Source organism: Diabrotica undecimpunctata, chromosome 4, assembly GCF_040954645.1.
Source record: "Diabrotica undecimpunctata isolate CICGRU chromosome 4, icDiaUnde3, whole genome shotgun sequence".
In the NCBI taxonomy this organism is placed as follows: domain Eukaryota; kingdom Metazoa; phylum Arthropoda; class Insecta; order Coleoptera; family Chrysomelidae; genus Diabrotica; species Diabrotica undecimpunctata.
Window position 1 is genome coordinate 128,109,026 of NC_092806.1, and position 20,226 is coordinate 128,129,251.

Below are 20,226 nucleotides of genomic sequence, written 5' to 3' on the forward strand. Positions count from 1 at the left end.
CCATCTAGTTGGTGGGCGTCCTCTGCTCCGTAGTGCTTCTTGTCTTGGTCTCCACTGGAAAATACGTTTTGTCTATCGGTTGTCTGATAGTCTAGCGACGTGTCCTGCCCAATTCCATTTCAGCCACGCAATTTTTTTGATGGTGTCTGTTGTTCCTGTTCTACGACGGATTTCTTCGTTTGGGATTCGGTCTCTCAGAGAGACACCCAACATCTAGCGCTCCATAGCCCTCTGAGCCACACGAATCTTATTCACCACCTTTTTTGTGAGTGTTATGTTTCCGCTCCCAGAAATAGCTGAAAGATGGAAAGAGTATTTTGATGAATTACTAAATGGCAATAATAAGTCAAACCAAAGATAATGTATGGAAGCAGAAGCAAGAATCGAACACTTAAAAGACATAGAAGATAATTCACCCAGCAAAGAACAAATCGAGGAAATCATAAAAAATCTGAAAAACAACAAATCCCCTGGAAGCGATAACATAACAGCAGAGATGATGAAATATTGTGAAAAACTGCTAAATAATTGGATATACAAGATCATAAAGGAGATATGGATAAAAGAACGAATACCAGAAGATTGGAAGAAAGCCATTATTTGCCCATGACACAAAAAAGGAGACAAAACAGAATGCAGTAATTACAGAGGAGTCGCGGTACTAAATACCGTATATAAAATCCTATCAAAATCCATAAAAGATAAGCTAGAAAAAGAAGTTGAAAATATAATAGGCGAATATCAGTGCGGATTTAGACGAGGGAGAAGCACAACGGACCAAGTATTCATAATCAGAGAATTACAAGCAGAAAGCTATGAACACAACTTACCAACGATAGCGCTATTCATCGACTTCCAGCAAGCATACGATAGAATAAAAAGGAAGGAATTAAAAGAGACCCTTGAGGAACTGGGAGTTAGCAGAAAGTTGCGTAACATGATACATCTTACTTTAGAGAATACAGAAAACAGAGTCAAAGTAAACAATCATGTATCGGTCAAATTTATAGTAAACGAAGGATTAAGGCCTTTGTCATCATTACTCTTCAATTTATGCCTAGAAAAAATAATGCGAGAAGCGAAAATCAATAGAGAAGGACTCCTATATCATAAAAGACACCAAGTTTTGGCATTTGCGGATGATATAGTGTTGCTGGCAAGAGGAAAAAAAGAGCTACAGGAGATAGTACAGAGAATAGTAAAAGCAGCAAAGAAAATGGGACTTTACATAAATGAAACTAAAACAAAATGTATGCAGTGGACAGATGATACAGTTCAGGGATGGACAAAAGATTAAAGTAGAAGTAGAAGAAAGATTATCATACGAATTCGAAATGGTAGAAAGATTTACATACCTAGGTACAATAATATCACGCAAACCTAACATTAAAGAAGAAATACAAGCTAGAATAATGGCAGGCAATAGAAGTGTACATGCTCTTAGTGGAATGTTGAAAAGCAAGTTTTTATCAAGAAAGGCAAAAATACAGTTATAAAAAACAACTATACAACCAATAGTAACGTACTGCAGTGAGACATAGACAATGACAAAAAATGAACAAAATTTACTGGAGATATGGGAAAGGAAAATCCTGAGGAAGATATATGGAGGAATAATAAGGGACGGTTTATGGATAATAAGATCAAATGATGAGTTAAAGAAATTATATAATCAACCTAACATAATAGGAGTCATAAAGGCACAGAGACTAAGATGGCGAGGTCACCTAGAAAGGATGCCGAACACGAGGACTCCAAAAAGGGTACTGAACTAAACTATAACTTTAAAAAAGAGAAAAGGAAGGCCAAAAAATAGATGGAATCAGGAGGTAGAAAAAGATATGGAAGAAATTGGACTAGAAGGCCAGAAAAGAAAAATGAATAACAAGAAGGAATGGAGAAAAATCACATATCGAGCCAGAGAAGATCTCAGTACATAAAGAAAAGCGAAAATGAAGAAAGAACAAACTTTTTAAGCCATGGGCCTCTAAGGCCTTTAGTGCTATTGTATATATATATATATATATATATATATATATATATATATATATATATATATATATATATATATATATATATGTTTCCGCTCCATAAGTGAGTACAGGTAACATACATTGGTCAAAGATTTTCCTTTTGAGGCAGATGGGTAGATCTGATTTAAATACATAGTTTAGTTTACCAAACGCTGTCCAGGGTAATCCTTGCGACGTGGGAGCTCACATGCCTGGTTATCTCTGCATAACCGAATTTCATGTCCTAAGTACTTATACGATGTAGTCTGCATAATATCCCTTGCATCAACATCTTGTTCATAATTTTTTAAACAGTATTGCATCATCCATCATCCATACGATCGGATATAAGGACGATGTCATCTGCAAATCTCAAATGAATGAGCTTCTCTCATTTATGTTGATATCATGCTCGTTCAGATGTGCCTTCTTACAAGTATGTTCTAAAAGTGTCGTGAATAGCTTTGGAGAGACGGTGTCTCCTTGCCGTACTCCTCGCTGTATACAGCATTTATTTTTTTCTTGTTCAGAGAGTCTCACTCTAGTTGTGGCATTTTGGTAGATATATTTGATTATGTTAGTATAGCGATGGTCTATTCGGCATTCTGTCAATGCTTTTAACATTATCTGATGGCTTATGGTGTCGAATGCTTTCTCGCAGTCGACAAATATCAGTGCCAATGTTTTGTTGTATTCTGCAGACTGTTGCATTCTTTATCACTAGTAAGTGGTCGTTAGTGCTGTATCCCGATCTAAATTCAGCTTGTTTTCTAAGCTGATAGAAGTCTAATTTAGTGCCCAGTCTTTTTTTAAAAATTTTTGTGAAAAGTTTATATATGTGTTTGATAGGACTGTAGTTTTTTAGGTCTGTTATGTTTCCTTGCTTTTGTAATAAAATAATGACTGCATTGTTCCATTGAGAAGGAGTTTTTTCCTTGGTAGATGCATTCGGTGAAAAGCTTGGACAAAGCCTGGATCATTTTATTTCCGCCTAGTTTGATCGCTTTGATCACCTCCCCCCATCTATTGCCGTGAGTCTCTAGGTCGATCTAAGCAGAAGCATTTAGATTTTAACTACTATGTTAGCGTTTTTGTATTCTGGCCATCATAGATCACTCACAGTGAAGTGAATGTGATTTTTTAGCCTGGTCCGCTTGACTATAAATGCAGAACCTGACGCATGCATGTATATTAACAAATGTTATTGAAATACTAAAACTATCTTTCAACGCACATACTCATTAAAATAATTATATCTTCTATACTATTATACACTTAAATACTCCAACAAATAACTAGGCATTATAGATTCCAAGTTGAATAAAGGTGTTAAAGTTATATAAATATCTAATTATTATTGCAACTCATGTGTAATAAAGAATTAGTTCAATTATATTTGCATAATTACCAACCATAATTATACACAATTCTTTTAAAATCTTACATGGGAGAAATACCATATAAATAAAGAAAATTAAATCATCATTCACTTTATCTATATTCTTAGATATACATATAATCCCAAGAGCGACTGGTTTCCTTAATTGTTTCATATGTTATTACTTTGGGTTATATCTACCAATATTGATGGACATATTTATCCCATCATTAATTTTTTTAGGGTTTATCTTCAAATCTTTATATAAAATCATGATTATAATCTCGACACTCTTTTCACACCCAGATATACACAAAGCAACATATGTTATACCTGGTGGAGCAGTTGCCAATCAAATTAATCATGCCTTGATAAACAAAAGAGCCATCACAAACATCCTAGATGTAAAAAGCCGAAGAGAAGCATTTTGTGCAGAAACAAAGACAAGCAAACAAACAACAGCATAGCTAGTTATCTAAAATCTATCGCAACAAGATGCTAAACAAAACTACGAGGAATAAATAACTAAAACACTGACAAAAACAGACAAATTAGACAGAAAACTGAAAATGTTGAAAGGCAAAAATTAATTTATTATTATTAATGACATTAATATATTATAGGCATTATGCAGCATCGAAGACTATGAACAAAAGAAGAAAAAACAAGCAGAATAGTGCAACAAAGTATGTAAACAGGTATTAAACAAATACATGAAGCACATAATAATTTATGAATAGAAGAACTAGAGAAAGAAGAACAAGGAAAAGAGAAAAGCAAGAGAACAAGTTACGATCTAAGGGAAGCAGATAAAAATAAACGAAATCTAAACTCAAGAAATCTAAAATCAAGAACAGATAATTAACAAACCAACAGAAGTAAACTTACTTCAGAAAAACCAATTTAAAGCTCTGCTAAAAACACAAGGAAATTTATTTTATATTATATTTAACTAACGTATTTACTAACAACCAAGACATGGGAGCAAGAAAAATACTTGACGACTGAAAAACTCCAATCCTGATTATTTGTCCAATCCAGAAAAACCAGATGTGAAAATTGTCGCAACACAATCTTCCTGTACCCAGCTTACGAAACCTTTAAATCTACCTTCAATAATCCCGGGACATACCCATCATACAGCCTTCCGATCCTACTCCTATCATACATAGTTCAGCGGCTAGGTACCTTTCTGTATATATTTCTTATTTTACATAAGATAGAATAGTTTTCAACTATCCACCCTTCCGTGTATATAGAAAGATACCCAGCCGCCAAACTATGTATGATCGGAGTGGGATCGGAAGGCTGTATGATAGGCGTGTCCCATGTTATAAGCGGCTTCAACTTACGAGTGGAAACATTATTATAAAACGATAGAATCAGTTTTCGACAAGAAAGGTCCGCATTTGATGAGTTATTCAAATTTTAAATAAATCTTCGATATTGAGTCATATCTCTATGACTCAATAAAGCGAAGTAAATTCGACTAGTAAAAGAAACGAAGCATTTATGGGCGATGGTAGCGAGATGAAAGGGGGTGCAATTGCATTCCCTGTTCGGAAAGAAAGTACTAAGAAAAAATAAGATATTTTTTACCCGACTGAAAAAACGGAATGGTAATGCTTTTCGAGTGCATGTGCATATGCATATATGTATGTATGAATGTATGTTTGTACATATGTATGGACATTTGCATGTCTGTATGTACAGGGTTTGACAGATAAACGGCCAATTAAGAATACCTTGAGAACTAAAGGTAACTGAACCGTAAAACACACCCTGACACCCTGTTTATTGTTAATTTTAAAAATATTTACGTTATTTTGAACATTTTTTGTTAATACTTGCCTATACCTATTGTAGACCGTTTTTAAGTTATAATGGTTTTCATATAAAAATTACACTTTTCTACTATGTATATAAAGTTCAATATCCTTTAATGTAATTTAAATAAAAGTTTAAATTCCTTAGGAATTTATTTTGACATTATTTTTAACACTATTTATGAATTTGGATTAGCTGCAAATATCTATTTGTATGTCTTCATTATAGACGTAGATCTTGGGCTTTTTCTTTTACTTATAAACTGACCAAACTAGAAACAGTTGTTCAACAAACATTTTATGATTTGTTCGAGACTTCTCAGGATATTTTTCAGCAAAAATACGGCAAGTTCTGGATACTTTTTAGTTACACTCACCGTAAATTATAAGTAAATTTAAAACATGATCATTTATAAATCCTAATTGAGCCATTATTATTTTGTCAAAAAAATTATACAAATTATACATACATTATAATCACATACAGGGTGTCCTATCTAAAAAAAAACGGGTGTGGCAGTCCAGTGGGACTGCCGGTGGAAGTTACACTAGTAAGTATAGAGTTCTATACACGCATTCGCCGTTACAAATTTATTTGGGAGTCAATCTGCACAATCATTACATATGTAATTCTATAGGTAAGACATAGCAGAAAGAGAAACAGAATTAATAACAACTTACTAACAATGAAGGATTGAATCAATATTTTGATGAAAATGTATATTTTTATTTTCATATATGTATGAAAGGAGTTGAATGCAAATTTTTTTTACACATACTCTGCAGTAAAATTCATTGTTTATTTTGTTATTAATATAATAATACAATATACAGTGATTTATTGAGATTATTATTTTGAAATACAAAAGAATAATATAATTATGAACATTTAATAAATAATACAAAACATATTACATAAATAATAATATTAATAAATATTTTATTATATGTATAATATTATATGTATATATATCTTTATATAATATATATATAATATTAAATTATATATACAAAAGGAACATTTTTATATTCGAGAGAGGAAGAGAGAGAAAATATATCTTCTGTCTCTCTCTTACTCATTATCTTACATATGTAATGATTTCACAGATTCACTCCCATACAAATTTCCAACGTGGAGCGCGCGTATAGAAGTATAACTTCAAAAAAGAAATTAGGCGAAAATTTAGGTTGCCGGTTTTATGCTACTTTTGACAGCATCTTATATAATGAGAAAGGCAACTTTATCCTATAAACAATAAAACTGTATCTGGTTAATAAGTTTTTAAGGAATTTAAACTTTTATTTAAGTTACATTAGAAGATATTGAACTTTATATACATGGTAGAAAAGTGTAATTTTCGTATAAAACCATTATAACTCAAAAACAGTTCACAATAGGTAGAGAGAAGTCTTAACAAAAATGTTCAGAATAACGTAAGTATTTTCCAACTAGTTGGCAAACTATGATGATGAATGAACTTTCACAGAAAGTGAATAATAGTTTCCGAAACGGCTTGTGCATTTAGTCCTTGTACCGGTACATGTCCAAGGAATTATTCATATGTTATTAATTTTTTAGGATGTTTATCATAACATCGATATAGAACACCAATTGATAATTGTTCTGTGCCACTAATATCACCAATATCATCAGCTAAAGCCGAAAAAGTTGAAGCAAGTTTTACTTCTCAATTATTTTGCTCGTAAGAACAAAATCATCCTTCTTCATAATCTTAATATTTTTTCAGAATTTCGTCTCCCGAGTTAACTTGAAAATGTAGCAGGTCATATTCCCCGCAAAATAAAATTGTTGAAATAATACATCGAAGTTTTAGACGATTTTCCTTAACTTCAATGTGATATGCTCCATTTAAAGATTCATAAACGCTAAGTCCTTTTCTATCTATGATTTTTTTAAATGCATTTCACGAAGTCATTGCGTCACAATGCCACTTACTTGCCGCGTAAGGCTGAGCAGCTTTATGAAACTTTTGATATTTGAGGCAAGCAGAAACTAAACTGCGCTGAATTGGTAGCTGAAATAAAACAAATATCCTACACAGCCGTCTTTTTGTTAGAGCTAAGTAAGCTAACCACGGATATGTTGTAAGCGATTCGTGTTGGAAAAATCGTTTAGCATCAAGGTTTACAAATTGTATGTCTTGCTAGGGCTCGACATACAATACTATCGCAACTCTGTTATCAACATGTATAATTCTATATTTTATATTGGTTAATAGTACGTGTAGATGCAGATGCACCTCGCTGAAAATAATTCTGGCGGAGGACATGGATGGACTTAATGACAGAAATGATCCACATACACAATGCACTTGCTAAAAGCTTTAAATAGTTCGAGGTCTGTAACAGACTATAGCCATGAGCGGACTCTAATATTGTTTAATATACTTCAGTCGTCAGAGAAGCAAAATGCCACTAAACCCCTAAAAATCATACGAACAAGCTGAATTTTGCCGGGAATAATAATTTTTTGACCTCAAAAAAGATACAGAAAAGTTTACCACTTTTACCCTCGGACTTCCCCCTAAAACCCTCTCCGTACGGGGGTAAAAACGCAAAAAATTCGATTTACCAAGAATCAGTACGCCGTAGAAAAAAATATTTTAAATAAAAAATGTAGCTGAGATAATTTGAAACAAAAATTTTTATAAGCACTTTTTGTGTAGAATAAACCGTTCTCTTGGAAACAACGCTTAAAGCGACCGTCGATTTTGAATGTCAGTTATGCGAGCGAAACCAATGTTCAATAAAATTTGTATAAGCTCGACGGTAAACATTCGATATCTTGCGATTAAAGTGCCTTATCGACATAATAGTGTTAAATAAATAAACGTGAAGCGATTTTTGCCAATTCTTATGATTCCTATAAAATCAAATCAATCTATGACTTGCGATCGTTTGTAATATAAAACATCAAATTCTACGTTTTTTATTCATATTTCAAATGCCTCATATTTGTTGCCACAACTAAAAATTGAAATTTCATGTCACAGGCTTTAAAGATTGATCTCTAGAAATGAAAATTTCACTAAGACTGGTCAATGAAAGTGATCAATTTTATTGATCTTGCGAGAGTCGTAAAAATGGCAAAAATCGCGCCACATCTATTTATTTAACACCTTTATAAAAACTGAGTTTATTCTGGCAATATACAAAAACACACACGAAAGCTGCACTCTTTACCTTTAAAACGCATCTTGATTTTTGTCGATAGAACCCTTGGATCAAAAGATATCAATTTTTTACCGTCGAGCTGATACAAATTTTATTGATCACTGATTTCGCGCGCGTATTGACATTCAAAATCGACGGTCGCTTTAAGCGTTGTTTCTAATAGAACAGTTCATTCTACGCAAAAAGTGTTAATGGACATTTTTGTTCAAAATTATGTCAGCGACATTTTTTATTTCAAACATTTTTTCTACGGCGTACAAATTTTTGGTAAATTGATTTTTTTTGCGGTTTTACCCCCTTCCGAGGGGGGTTTTAGGAGGAAGCCCGTAAGTTAAAGTGGTTAACTTTTTTTCATCTTTTTTGGAATACCAAAATTAATATTATCGGCATAATTCAGCTTGTTCATATAATTTTTAGGGGTCAAATCTTTGACGACTGGACTAATATGGCATTTCAATATTAAGATAGCTAAACGTCGGAATAAATACTTGTCTAATAAACAAATCAGTACAACTTGATAGCCTACACTGATGACGTAAATATATTCACAACTGAAAGTGGTGACCAAAGAGATTGGACTTCAAATAATAAACATAGGTACACAAGACAAAAACACTAACAAACGAAAACGGGAGAAAATAAAAATTGAAATTAGGATAGAAGACGATGTTGAAGAGTAAACAATTTGTCATATCTACAAAGTGGGCAGTAAAAGCAAACATTCCATAAAAATTATAATGAAGGTAAACATGAGCTATTTTTCGCTGACTCACACATTCTGCTTCAAAACCGTAAATAGAAGATTAGTGACTATAAAATGATCATTCGAGCAATAGTATATTATGGATGTGAGATATGAGTGGTGAAGCAAAACACACCAAGAAAATTATAAGATTTTGAAAAAAAATTGTAAGAAAGTTTATTGGATTTATCAACATCAACAAAAATTTCGATTTAAAAATTGAAACGTAAATTAAGGTTTTATTACTCCTTTTTATGTGGTATTAGTTTCTTTGAAAATTAAATTACCAATATAAATCGTTTAGCCACCTATATACGATACAGTATCGCTTTATATTTACTTACTTCCGTAAAGCGTGAGCCTGGATCCAGGCCTGGTGAGTATCGGTGTGGATCCGTATCGTTCTCCTGCCATTCCAAACCTTGACGAACCGGTCATCGTCATAGTTGATGGTTTGAAGGCGATGGGTCGGATTACCACCTTTCCCTGAAACAATAAAAATATAATTTGAGAATGTTTCTGGTGTTGGGTTATATGACAAACGAGTAGAATTTTATTTTATTTATTTTATACATTCCTTTAAGATCTGATTTACGTTCTAATACATGCTTTATTAGGTGCCGCAACCCAATTTGATTGTGTGTTTTCCTCTTAAAGATTAAAAATAATTAAATCCAAAGGAAAAGATCAAATAACAAAAGAGCTAAAATATAAATAAAACATTTGGAATTTAATAATTACAGAAAGGAGGGCCCTTTTATATCTATTTACATCTGGCATATCTTTTAAGATAAAAAGGTGTGCCAGCCAGAGTTGCATTCTCGCCAACTTTTGTCAATGTGTATTCGGAAGAAATAGTTAAGAAAGTCTTTGATAATGAAACAATTGGAATAAAGGTTATGGATTATTTCATTTGTAGTATCCTATATGCACATAACATACCATTTGTTGTAGAAAATATTGACGATATTCAAAGTTTATTATGTAAAATAATCGAAACGTGTGAAAAATTTTGTCTTATCATTGGATGCAACGAAAATCAAATTTTTAATAATTACAAAGAAACATATCAACAATAAAACATAAACCTATATGTAAATAATGAACGAATAGAACGAGTAAAAAACTATGACTATCTATAAACAAATATACATGAATAAGAGACAAATAAATACTCATGAATAAAGAACGGATAAAACGAAAAGAAAATCTTTAAAAAATGCGCATTTTAATGCACCTAGTTTTGTAAAAAATGCAAGATAATGTTAAAATATGCAAATAATGTTTAAAATATGCAGATGATGTAAATTGTTTGTTTTAATATTTGAACCATATTTAAATACTAAAACTACTTTTTAAGGAGATAAAATTCTATTTATTTATTATAAAGAATCAATTACCACAACAAAAAAGAGATTGAAACATAAAATCTAAAATATACTTATATAGGTGATTTTACTTATTATCATAAAATAGATACTATATTAGAAAAAAATCTAGAAATTTCTATAATAAAAATGTTCACTCTTTAATTAATAACTTTTTCCGTCGACCGTCCATTTATGATCAATTTTAACGCCCTCAAAATCATTGATTAATTACCCCCATTAATGAATGATTTTCTCTTAATGAACGATTTTATTATAGGCAACACAACATACATTGCTTGCATAAATTAATTAAACGCTCTGTGATTGGCAGTGACCTGTGGTGTACGCAACCAAACATATACCTATTTATATTTATTATTAATTATATTAAAAAATTAATTTAAAATGAAGTAGCCGCTGTTAGACTATCTGTCATTGTATGTCATTATTTACTTTATTGTTTAAAATTCTGTGTATTTGAAAAATCAAAGGATGGATATTAAGGAAGAGTTTAATTTAACTCCACCAGAATTTAACTTCTTCTATCACAGAATTTACAGAGGTCCAAGAAGACTTAAATATAAATTTGTCAAAATGCTATATAACAGATAATCATTTATCAATATCTTCCTTTAATTTCAGTAATTGTACCATTTCGAATATTAATGTTTACTATAATAAAACTACCACTAAGGAAACTTTGAATAAAGTCAATGAAAGCTGAAAAAATTGTTGTTTATCGTTAGGTAACTAAATATTTAAACTAAGATATCTTAATTTCTGAAAAGTACGGTCGACGGAAAAATTTTGTAACGAACTCGTGAATTAAAATGGCGATTAACAATTTCGAACATTAACGCGCTCGCTTCGCTCACGCGTTAAAATATCTCAATTGTTAATTGCCATTATTAATACACTTGTTGGTTAAATATCTATTTCCGTCGACCATCCTTTTATGATTAATTTTAACAACCTCAAAATCATTGATTAATGACCCCTATTAATGAATGATTTTCTATTAATGAACGATTTCATTATAGGCAACACAACATACATTGCTTGCATAAATTAATTAAACGCTCTGTGATTGGCAGTGACCTGTGGTGTACGCAACCAAACATATACCTATTTATATTCCCACTAAAAAATTAATTTAAAATGAAGTAGCCGCTGTTAGACTATCTGTCATTGTATGTCATTATTTACTTTATTGTTTAAAATTCTGTGTATTTGAAAAATCAAAGGATGGATATTGACGAAGAGTTTAATTTAACTCCACCAGAATTTTACTTAATCTATCACAGAATTTACAGAGGTCCAAGAAGACTTAAATATAAATTTGTCAAAATGCTATACAGCAGATAATCATTTATCAATATCTTCCTTTAATTTCAGTAATTGTACCATTTCGAATATTAATGTTTACTATAATAAAACTACCACTAAGGAAACTTTGAATAAAGTCAATGAAAGCTGAAAAAATTGTTGTTTATCGTTAAGTAAATAAATATTTAAACTAAGATATCTTTATTTCTGAAAAGTACGGTCGACAGAAAAGTTTTGTAACGAACTCGTGAATTAAAATGGCGATTAACAATCTCGAACATTAACGCGCACGCTTCTCTCACGCGTTAAAATATCTCAATTGTTAATCGCCCTTATTAATACACTTGTTGGTTAAATAACTATTTCTAATATGAAATGAGTTCACTATAATCTGTTTTTCAAAATTTTCTACAAAAAATGATTCTCTTATCTGTTATTTGTTTATATAAGAAAAAACTACGTTCCACGTTAACTGAAGTAATGGGCGAAAATTTTAAATGCGGCAATCAATTTTCCTTAATTTCATACAATTCATAAATCTCACCCAAAAAAGTTTTTGAAATATTTTGCAGTATTTCAAATCCTACATTATTTTTAATATTTTAAAATTTTTGTAGAATTTTTGCCTTTAATGGACCTTTTACATTTTTACAATTTGTGTAAAACGTTTCCACCAAATCAACGGAGTCGATCAAACGTACAGAACTGGTTTTCAATTGTAAAATGTTATTTTAATATAAAATTATAATGTACTTTAATAAAAATAAGTTGTTCCTGCAATTGTTTATTTTTAAATAGTTCCTGGGCTTTTAAAACTGTAAGTATTGTAATGTTTGGCATAAAAAACTGCTGCATCAAGCCAAGTTTCCCATCGCGTTATAACAGGTTGAGGTGGCAATTGGAGATCTGTAAGTTTTTCTTTATATAATTGAATTCTCAAAGGAGAGTTGAGAAAAACTTTCTCGACGTTACTAATTACATTATTGATTCATTTACTAATGGAAACTCACACCTTATTTGTTCTGCTACTCTATTAATTCCGTGTGCCAAACACTTTACATGAATTAAATTCTAGTAAAAAAATGTTAGCCGACAATAAAATTAAAAACTTTTCACTAGGCACTATGTCAGGTAAAAAAAAGTTTGAAAGTATATCTTGTATAAACCTGGTAATTGTTAAGTGATTCTATTGTCAAGCTTCTTCGATCTTCAACACCTGGTATGAAAAACATTGTAACTCACTTTTGCTTAGTTTAGAGGAGAGCGAATAAAAAAAATTCCACAACATTTTATTTTTTTTTACTTCGTCAGCTTTAATATTTTTTGTAGTTTTCTTAATCTATAGTTTATAATTTTTCCTCAGTTTTTCACTTTCACGTATCACATTGTATTCAAATTACTGGTCCTGATTTAGGTTAAGTTACAATACCAAATTTTTCAAGAATTTTGGTGGAGATCATTGTAAGTGGTTTATAAAATTTTTTTTCAACAAAGTATGTTTCTTTGATTAGATGCATATAAATGATAACTAATAGTAAATATCAAAATAAAGAGATTGTTATTAGTTTTTTTATTGATTTTACCTTAAAAAGTGATTTTTTTACTCAAACAAGTATCTAAGAATTCATTTATACTAACAAAAAGTAAACAAAATTATATCTCTTAAATTTTTTTTTATTTTATTTATCCGCATTAACCACTAGGGTTATTAGATGTAGATTTATGATACAAATAAAGAAAATAACATACATTTTAGAAGTCATGACGTACAACAATATGGTACAATGTACTCTGGACATTATATTATTATATAATTGTTTGTGAAAGGTGTTTGGCATCTTTGGCACATTGGTGGTGGTTTTTTGGAGATTATGTAGCCGTGCGTAAGTCGTGTATGTCCAAGCCAAAGTCTGCTGATAATTCTCTTTATTTTTTTTTTGGTGCTATAAGAAGATTTTTTGAAGATACATCTGGTTTGATGCTTTTAAGATTTGGGTTTGTTTGATCAAATATTTCTTGCCAGATTTTGTTTACATGAGTCTTGAATAAAGTTTTAGTATCTGATATTGCTATCACTGTTGTAGTCGGAGTGTTCACATTGTTTATTGCTTCAAACGCTGTTTTGTCTGCTAGCTCATTACCAGTTATTCCGACATGGGATGGGACCCACATAAATAATATGGTTTTCCCAGAAAATTGGAGCTGTTGCAACGCGTCTTTAATTAGGAATAGATTGATGTGTGTAGGATAAACATGTTTATTGGCCTGTAAAGAACTTAATGAATCTGATAATATTAGTATTTGTTTTTCATTTGTGGTTTTACAATGATTTAGTGCGTCAAGTATTGCTTGTAGCTCTGCGGTATAAATACTACAGCCCTCAGTTAATCTAGTGGCAGAAATAACGTTTTCTGATACAGTAGCAGCTGTTACTCCGTTGAAATCTTTGGAAGAGTCAGTGAAGAACAATTTGTAAGTGGAATATTTGAGTAAATTTGCATGATACTGAAGCCTGACCTGAGCAGAAATGTGTGAATGCTTATCATGATTAAGTAAGGAGAGGTCTACTATTATAAAGAAACTGTCCAGGGAGGTGTCTGGTATATTTTAAGGGTGCCAAGGTGATTTGATTGATATAATACGGTAGTCTTTTAACTCGTTCATAAAATGGTACTGTCTTGGTGGTGTAATTTGTCTGTTGTTCTAGTGATTCTTCCGATACTAAACTTGCGCTTGATCCTTTGCGCTTAGAAGCGTAGCATAGTGACAGATATTTTCTTCTGTCTGTATAGTGGCATTTCTCCTGCTAGCACTTGAAGTCTTCGTATTGGAGTAGTTCTAAAGGCTCCAAAGATTAGTTGTAGAAATGTGTTTTGAATAACATCCAGTTTTTTTAGTTGATTTTTATTTGCTGTTTCGTAACAGATGCATCCATCCGTAGTCGAGTTTGCTTCTTATTAATGTCTGATATAAGCTCTGTTATTGTTTTGGGAAGTAATCCATTATATGCTAAAGGAATTTGTAGTTCCCATATATCTTGTATATTTTTATTTCCGGATTTATTAGCCCTTTTGCTTAATTTTGGTTTGCATTTTGCATTCTAGGTTTATAAACGATAATTCATCAGATATAAGATTGCACTGAAAACTGAGAACATGTGGTTGTTCTTTGCATAATTCTATGTATTGAACTTTCGACCAGAAAACTTGGCGTTTATTTAAACTCCCTTTTGACTTAGTTCTCTTAAATCGTATGGTTTTCCTGCGACTTTAGCACAACTTATCAGTATATACTACTGTTGTGAAATATAAACAACTTGGTTCTTTTTTTCTTCACTCAATAAGGGCATGCCTTGAATCACCCTAAGATTGCGAGTGACCCACCTCAAAAAACGTTTGTGTAATATTAATATTCATTATCTTAACTGTATAATATACATTAGAAGTATTATTCGACTTCGATTTTGTCCTCCATAACAATCTGAATACAAGCTCAACTCTAATGCTCTACCAGCAACAATAACCTTCCGGAGTTCCAATATCAAAAATAGTAATATTATACTCTTTAAACTTCCTTTTCTAATAAAACAATGATACATCTGGGCTCTGATTGAGGTGTAGCTAATATTTTTTGCAAATCAAAGCAGGCAGTTACAACCGTTAGTGTTTTCTTAGAAACTTCGTCATCACAATTTTTGGCTTCATCTGCAACACATTTGTTTGCAATGTGTAAAGCATATTCCTTTTCTATTTGTTCTTCCTCTTCTTTAGTGTTATGCAGATTAAAAGTAAGACACTGATCTTTTTTCGGTGCAAAAAAACGATATTAAACTCAGTATTGAATATGTATCTGACTTTTGGTGGTTGGCTTATCGCATGGGTGATTCTCTAACCTCCACTCCTTATACAGTGAATTCAGTTTGGGAAACTCATCTCAGTCTCAAGACTCCTCAAAATACATCTTAGTTGTTCTTTTCCTTACGTAGTGGGATTCTTTTGCTATAATAGAGTTTATATGCGCACGAATGGAATTTCTAATATTCTTATCTATAGCATTTGCTCTGCTCTTATGGCGAGCACTGACACTGACTATCAATTCTTTTTGGATATCTTAGTTAACCATACATCTGTTAACCATTGTCTTGTCTAAAAATGTTTTCTTACAAACTTGGAGTTGGTGTTCTGCTAACTGCAAATTATATTCATATGACCAGTTTCTTCTGAAAAAATTTTATTTTATAACTTCAAAGGTCTGTAACTTTTTTTGTGTACACTTTTGTACCAACGTAAGTTGGATTCAATCAATTTATTTTTGTCTTTGGAATGCGTGATTTAATTTATGACATACCTTTTTGAAACACCCTGTATAACAATAAAAAAATGCAGATTATTTTCACAGGAGGGAAAAATTCATATTTTTCACAGTACATATTAAATTATAGGGTAATATGGTAAATTTTTGGATTATTCAATGAATGTATATTTTCTATTATTAGGTTTAGCATGAGTTAAATTATTTGCATATACGGAACAGACGAGACACTTTAAAAACATTCGAGTAAATAATCACCCTGGAGTGATAATTTGAAATTAAATGCTAAATCATTAATAAATGATTAAAACATACATTGTTAAAACTTTCTAATAAAAAACATTAACATAGCTAAACAAAATTTCTACTTACATTAGCACGAAAACTCTACACTTTGTTATATTTAACCAATAACTGTATTACTATAAAGTAACACTTTAGTACTATTTACTTTTCCTTATCATAGAAATAACTGATAACGATTCGCACAAGGAAACGTCAATTGTATCATTGCATTCAGTATTTTCTGACAACTTTCAGACCATATCTTAAAATATTACCTTATCAACACCCACGTCCCCATCGATAATAATATTATTGCTTATTGTTTTTCTCATAGTTATACGAAAATAAAAATTTAATAACGCATGAAATGCCTATCATACTAAGTTGTACTTACTAACCCACTTATTGTAGTTGTGATAAGATATCCCCATATATTTAGCCTATTGTATCTTAGAATACTGTAAATAAATTTATTTGACCGCGTTACCTATACATACATAATATCATCGTTTATAGTGGACTTTTTCTTCACTCTCTTGTTCTATTTTGTTCATGTGTTTGACATAAGCATGATTTGTCTTCAAAATGGGCTTTTAATATTATATAAGATGTGGGTTTACTCTCTTTCTTACTTGATTGCCTTTATACACTTCTGTGAGTGTATAAAGGCAATTTTTTCTTCTTCTTCAGTGCCTTATCCGGTCCGGATGTTGGCGATCATCAGGCTATCATGGTTTTGTTGACTGCTCTGCGCAACAGGTCCGCGAAGGTCATCCCAAAAAATTGTCGAAGGTTATTCAACCACGAGATACGACGGTGTCCCGGTCCTCTCCTACTTAAGCTTACGTTGTTTGACTAAATTAAGCACTTCTTTTTCTTTTGTCATGCGCTGTAGGACCTCAACGTTGGTGACATGGTCCACATACGATATTTTTAGTATCCTCCTGTAGATCCACATCTCGAAGGCTTCGATCCGCTTTTCTGTGGCTTGCGTTATTGTCCAGGCTTCAACTCCATATAGTAACATTGGAAGAATGTATCACCTCACTATCCGCAACTTGGTTCCCAAACTGAGATCACTCCAGCACAGCAAGGATCTTAACTTGATAAATGTAGACCGTGTCATTTTATTTCTGGATCTAATCTCTTGAGCGTAGTCTCATTGTGAGTTTATGGTAGTTTCGAGGTAAGTGAATCTGTCGACTCTCTGGATCTCTTCGCTACCTGCCATTAGTGCCTCGAGATCTAAATTTGCACGGCTGACAAACCATGAATTTCTGTGAGAGTCTGTTTTCCTGCAATTTTCACGTATAGCTATATCACAATGATTCTTTTAGTTCGATGTTTTTGGGAAAAATGTTTGTACCCATATCATTTTTTTATTCGTTTTCATTCCTTTATTTGTTGGAGAAATGTCTACATAACATTGCCTAGGTTTGATTGTTTGTGAAATTGTGAATTTAGTAGCTTAACAACCAATATAGACGCTTCCAATCTCAGAAAAATGATAGAGAATATAGGAGGAACACGTCTACAAAATACCAGGGACCAAATAATAACCCACTATATGTAAAGAACAAAATCTCGATATTTCCTTATAAGTATTCCTTACATCTTTGCATAATTTATTTCTCATTTTTTATTCTGTTTCCTTGTTTATCCTTTACTTCTCGTGTATTTCTTTGTGTTGGTTTGTTTTTTACTTCTGAGGTTTTCCCTTGTATTTCCTTTCAAGTGTTCTATCTTCTTCCAGTACTTATATTTGTAAGATTTATTTATTGATTTTCCTCCTTTCTTCTATCAGTTGTAGGGTACCTTTAGTTAACCATTTTTTATTTTCTCTCTTTTCAATCCGATTGTTTCTTTTGCTGTGTTAATATAATGCTGTATTATGTAATGATATACATAACTACATTTTAATACAGAATGTATTACATAAAGCTTAACTTACAATCGATCTAGGTAATAATTAAAGGTGGTTTTTTCTTTACGTATTGCCGTTACCACTGTAAATTTATAACCAAGAAGTCAATTACAATCCTAAGATAAGAAATTCCTTATAAATACATAAAATGCTTGCGTTATGCAAATTTGTCACTTAATTATTTATATTGTTCTTTTAAAATTTATAGTTTTTATTAAAAGGTTAATATGAATAATGTCGTTTGCCTTTTTCTAATTAAAATATAATATATTTAATACTTGTTTATTCTCCGGGTCAAAATTTTGTCATCAGTACATCCTGATGGCATTATGTTATCATGCCGTTTGCTGGAATAAATGTTACACCCCAACTTAGCTAATAACAGAAACAAAAGACAGAAAACGGCCGATTTTTAAAATAATTAGCATTTTACTTTTTTCTATTCTATTATTAAGTAGGTACTATTTTAAAGTACTACTTGATTTAATAAAGTAGTGAAATCCTTTTCGGTTAAAGTACAATAATTTAAGGTAGTTCCAGTAGTGAAATGGCCATAAAGAATTTTAATTCATCAATAAGCAAAATCGGAAAACTCATTACCAACTACGTTGAGTTTAAAAGATTATATTTTTACTTTTTAGTTATTGAATTTAAGAGTTGATAGATATTGAGAGCTGGGGTTTACCACTACAAATAAAGTTTTAAAAATCCCCATCGATCGTATGTGTGCTACAAAAGTTATTCGGGGTCAAACGTCAAAATTTAAGATTTTTCTCGAAAACGGTAAGTTTTATCAAAAAAATCTCAAACCAAAGTTGTAGATCTTCAAATTCTCTACAAAAATTATATAGTATACAAAAATCTTTTTAAGATTTTTTCCCAAAGAGTTACCATTCGTAAGATATCGCGATTCTAATTCACGTTATACATGATAAGCACATATAAGCCTTGTATCTATTATATATATATATATATATATATATATATATATATATATATATATATATATATCTTAATATATATAAATCTCGTGTCACAATGTTTGTCTTCAATGGACTCCTAAACCAATTAACCGATTATAATAAAATTCGCACACATGTGCAGTTCGATCCAACTTGAGAGATAGGATAGTTTAAATCTCAAATTATAGTCGCAATTTTAATTTATTGCTAATTATTTGTCTGTTATTATTTGACAGTCACAATTATCTGTTAACTCCAAATGATTCTAACAGATGTCGAAACCTTTCGACTGGGTTGAGTAAGTAATCAAAATCAATCGACTCGGTTTTTTTTTGGATGCACCCGGTGGAGCCGGTAAGACATTTTTAATATCGTTGATTCTTGCCAAAATACGGTCGCAACAAAAAATTGCATTAGCAGTAGCATCGTCACACATTGCGGCTACTTTACTGGATGGTGGGCGAACAGCACATTCAACATTCAAGCTGCCATTGGACGTTCGTAATAAACCAGATGCAATGTGTAACATCAAAAAGAATAGTGGAATAGCTGCAGTGTTGCGGAAGAGTTCTATAATAATTTGGGATGAGTGCACAATGGCACACAAATATTCACTTGAAGCATTAAACAGAACTATGCAAGCTTTAAACAGCAATAATAAACTTTTCGGTGGTGCTATCTTACTTTTGTCTGGTGACTTCCGGCAGACCTTACCGGTTATACCTCGCTCTACTTTCGCGGATGAGATTAATGCATGTTTGAAACAATCATTCTTATGGCGAAGTGTTGAAACACTTCGATTGACCATAAATATGCGAGTACAATTGCAAAATGATCCATCAGCACAAATATTTTCCGAACAACTACTAGATATTGGGAACGGTAAAATAGAACT

The 20,226-nt window shown here is 31.6% G+C and overlaps 1 protein-coding gene across 3 annotated transcripts in view; it reads right to left on the reverse strand.

Moving 5' to 3' along the window:
• LOC140439994 (leucine zipper putative tumor suppressor 2 homolog) overlaps nt 1-20,226 on the reverse strand; it is a 430,708-nt gene that overhangs the window by 65,671 nt on the left and 344,811 nt on the right. For 2 of the 3 annotated variants that reach the window (XM_072530217.1, XM_072530218.1), the window contains one exon: nt 9,498-9,639. In XM_072530217.1, coding sequence (XP_072386318.1) covers nt 9,498-9,639 — 142 coding nt within the window. Of the gene's footprint in view, nt 1-9,497; nt 9,640-16,532; nt 16,703-20,226 lie in introns of those variants that run through there. The other variant, XM_072530219.1, reaches the window with a different exon arrangement.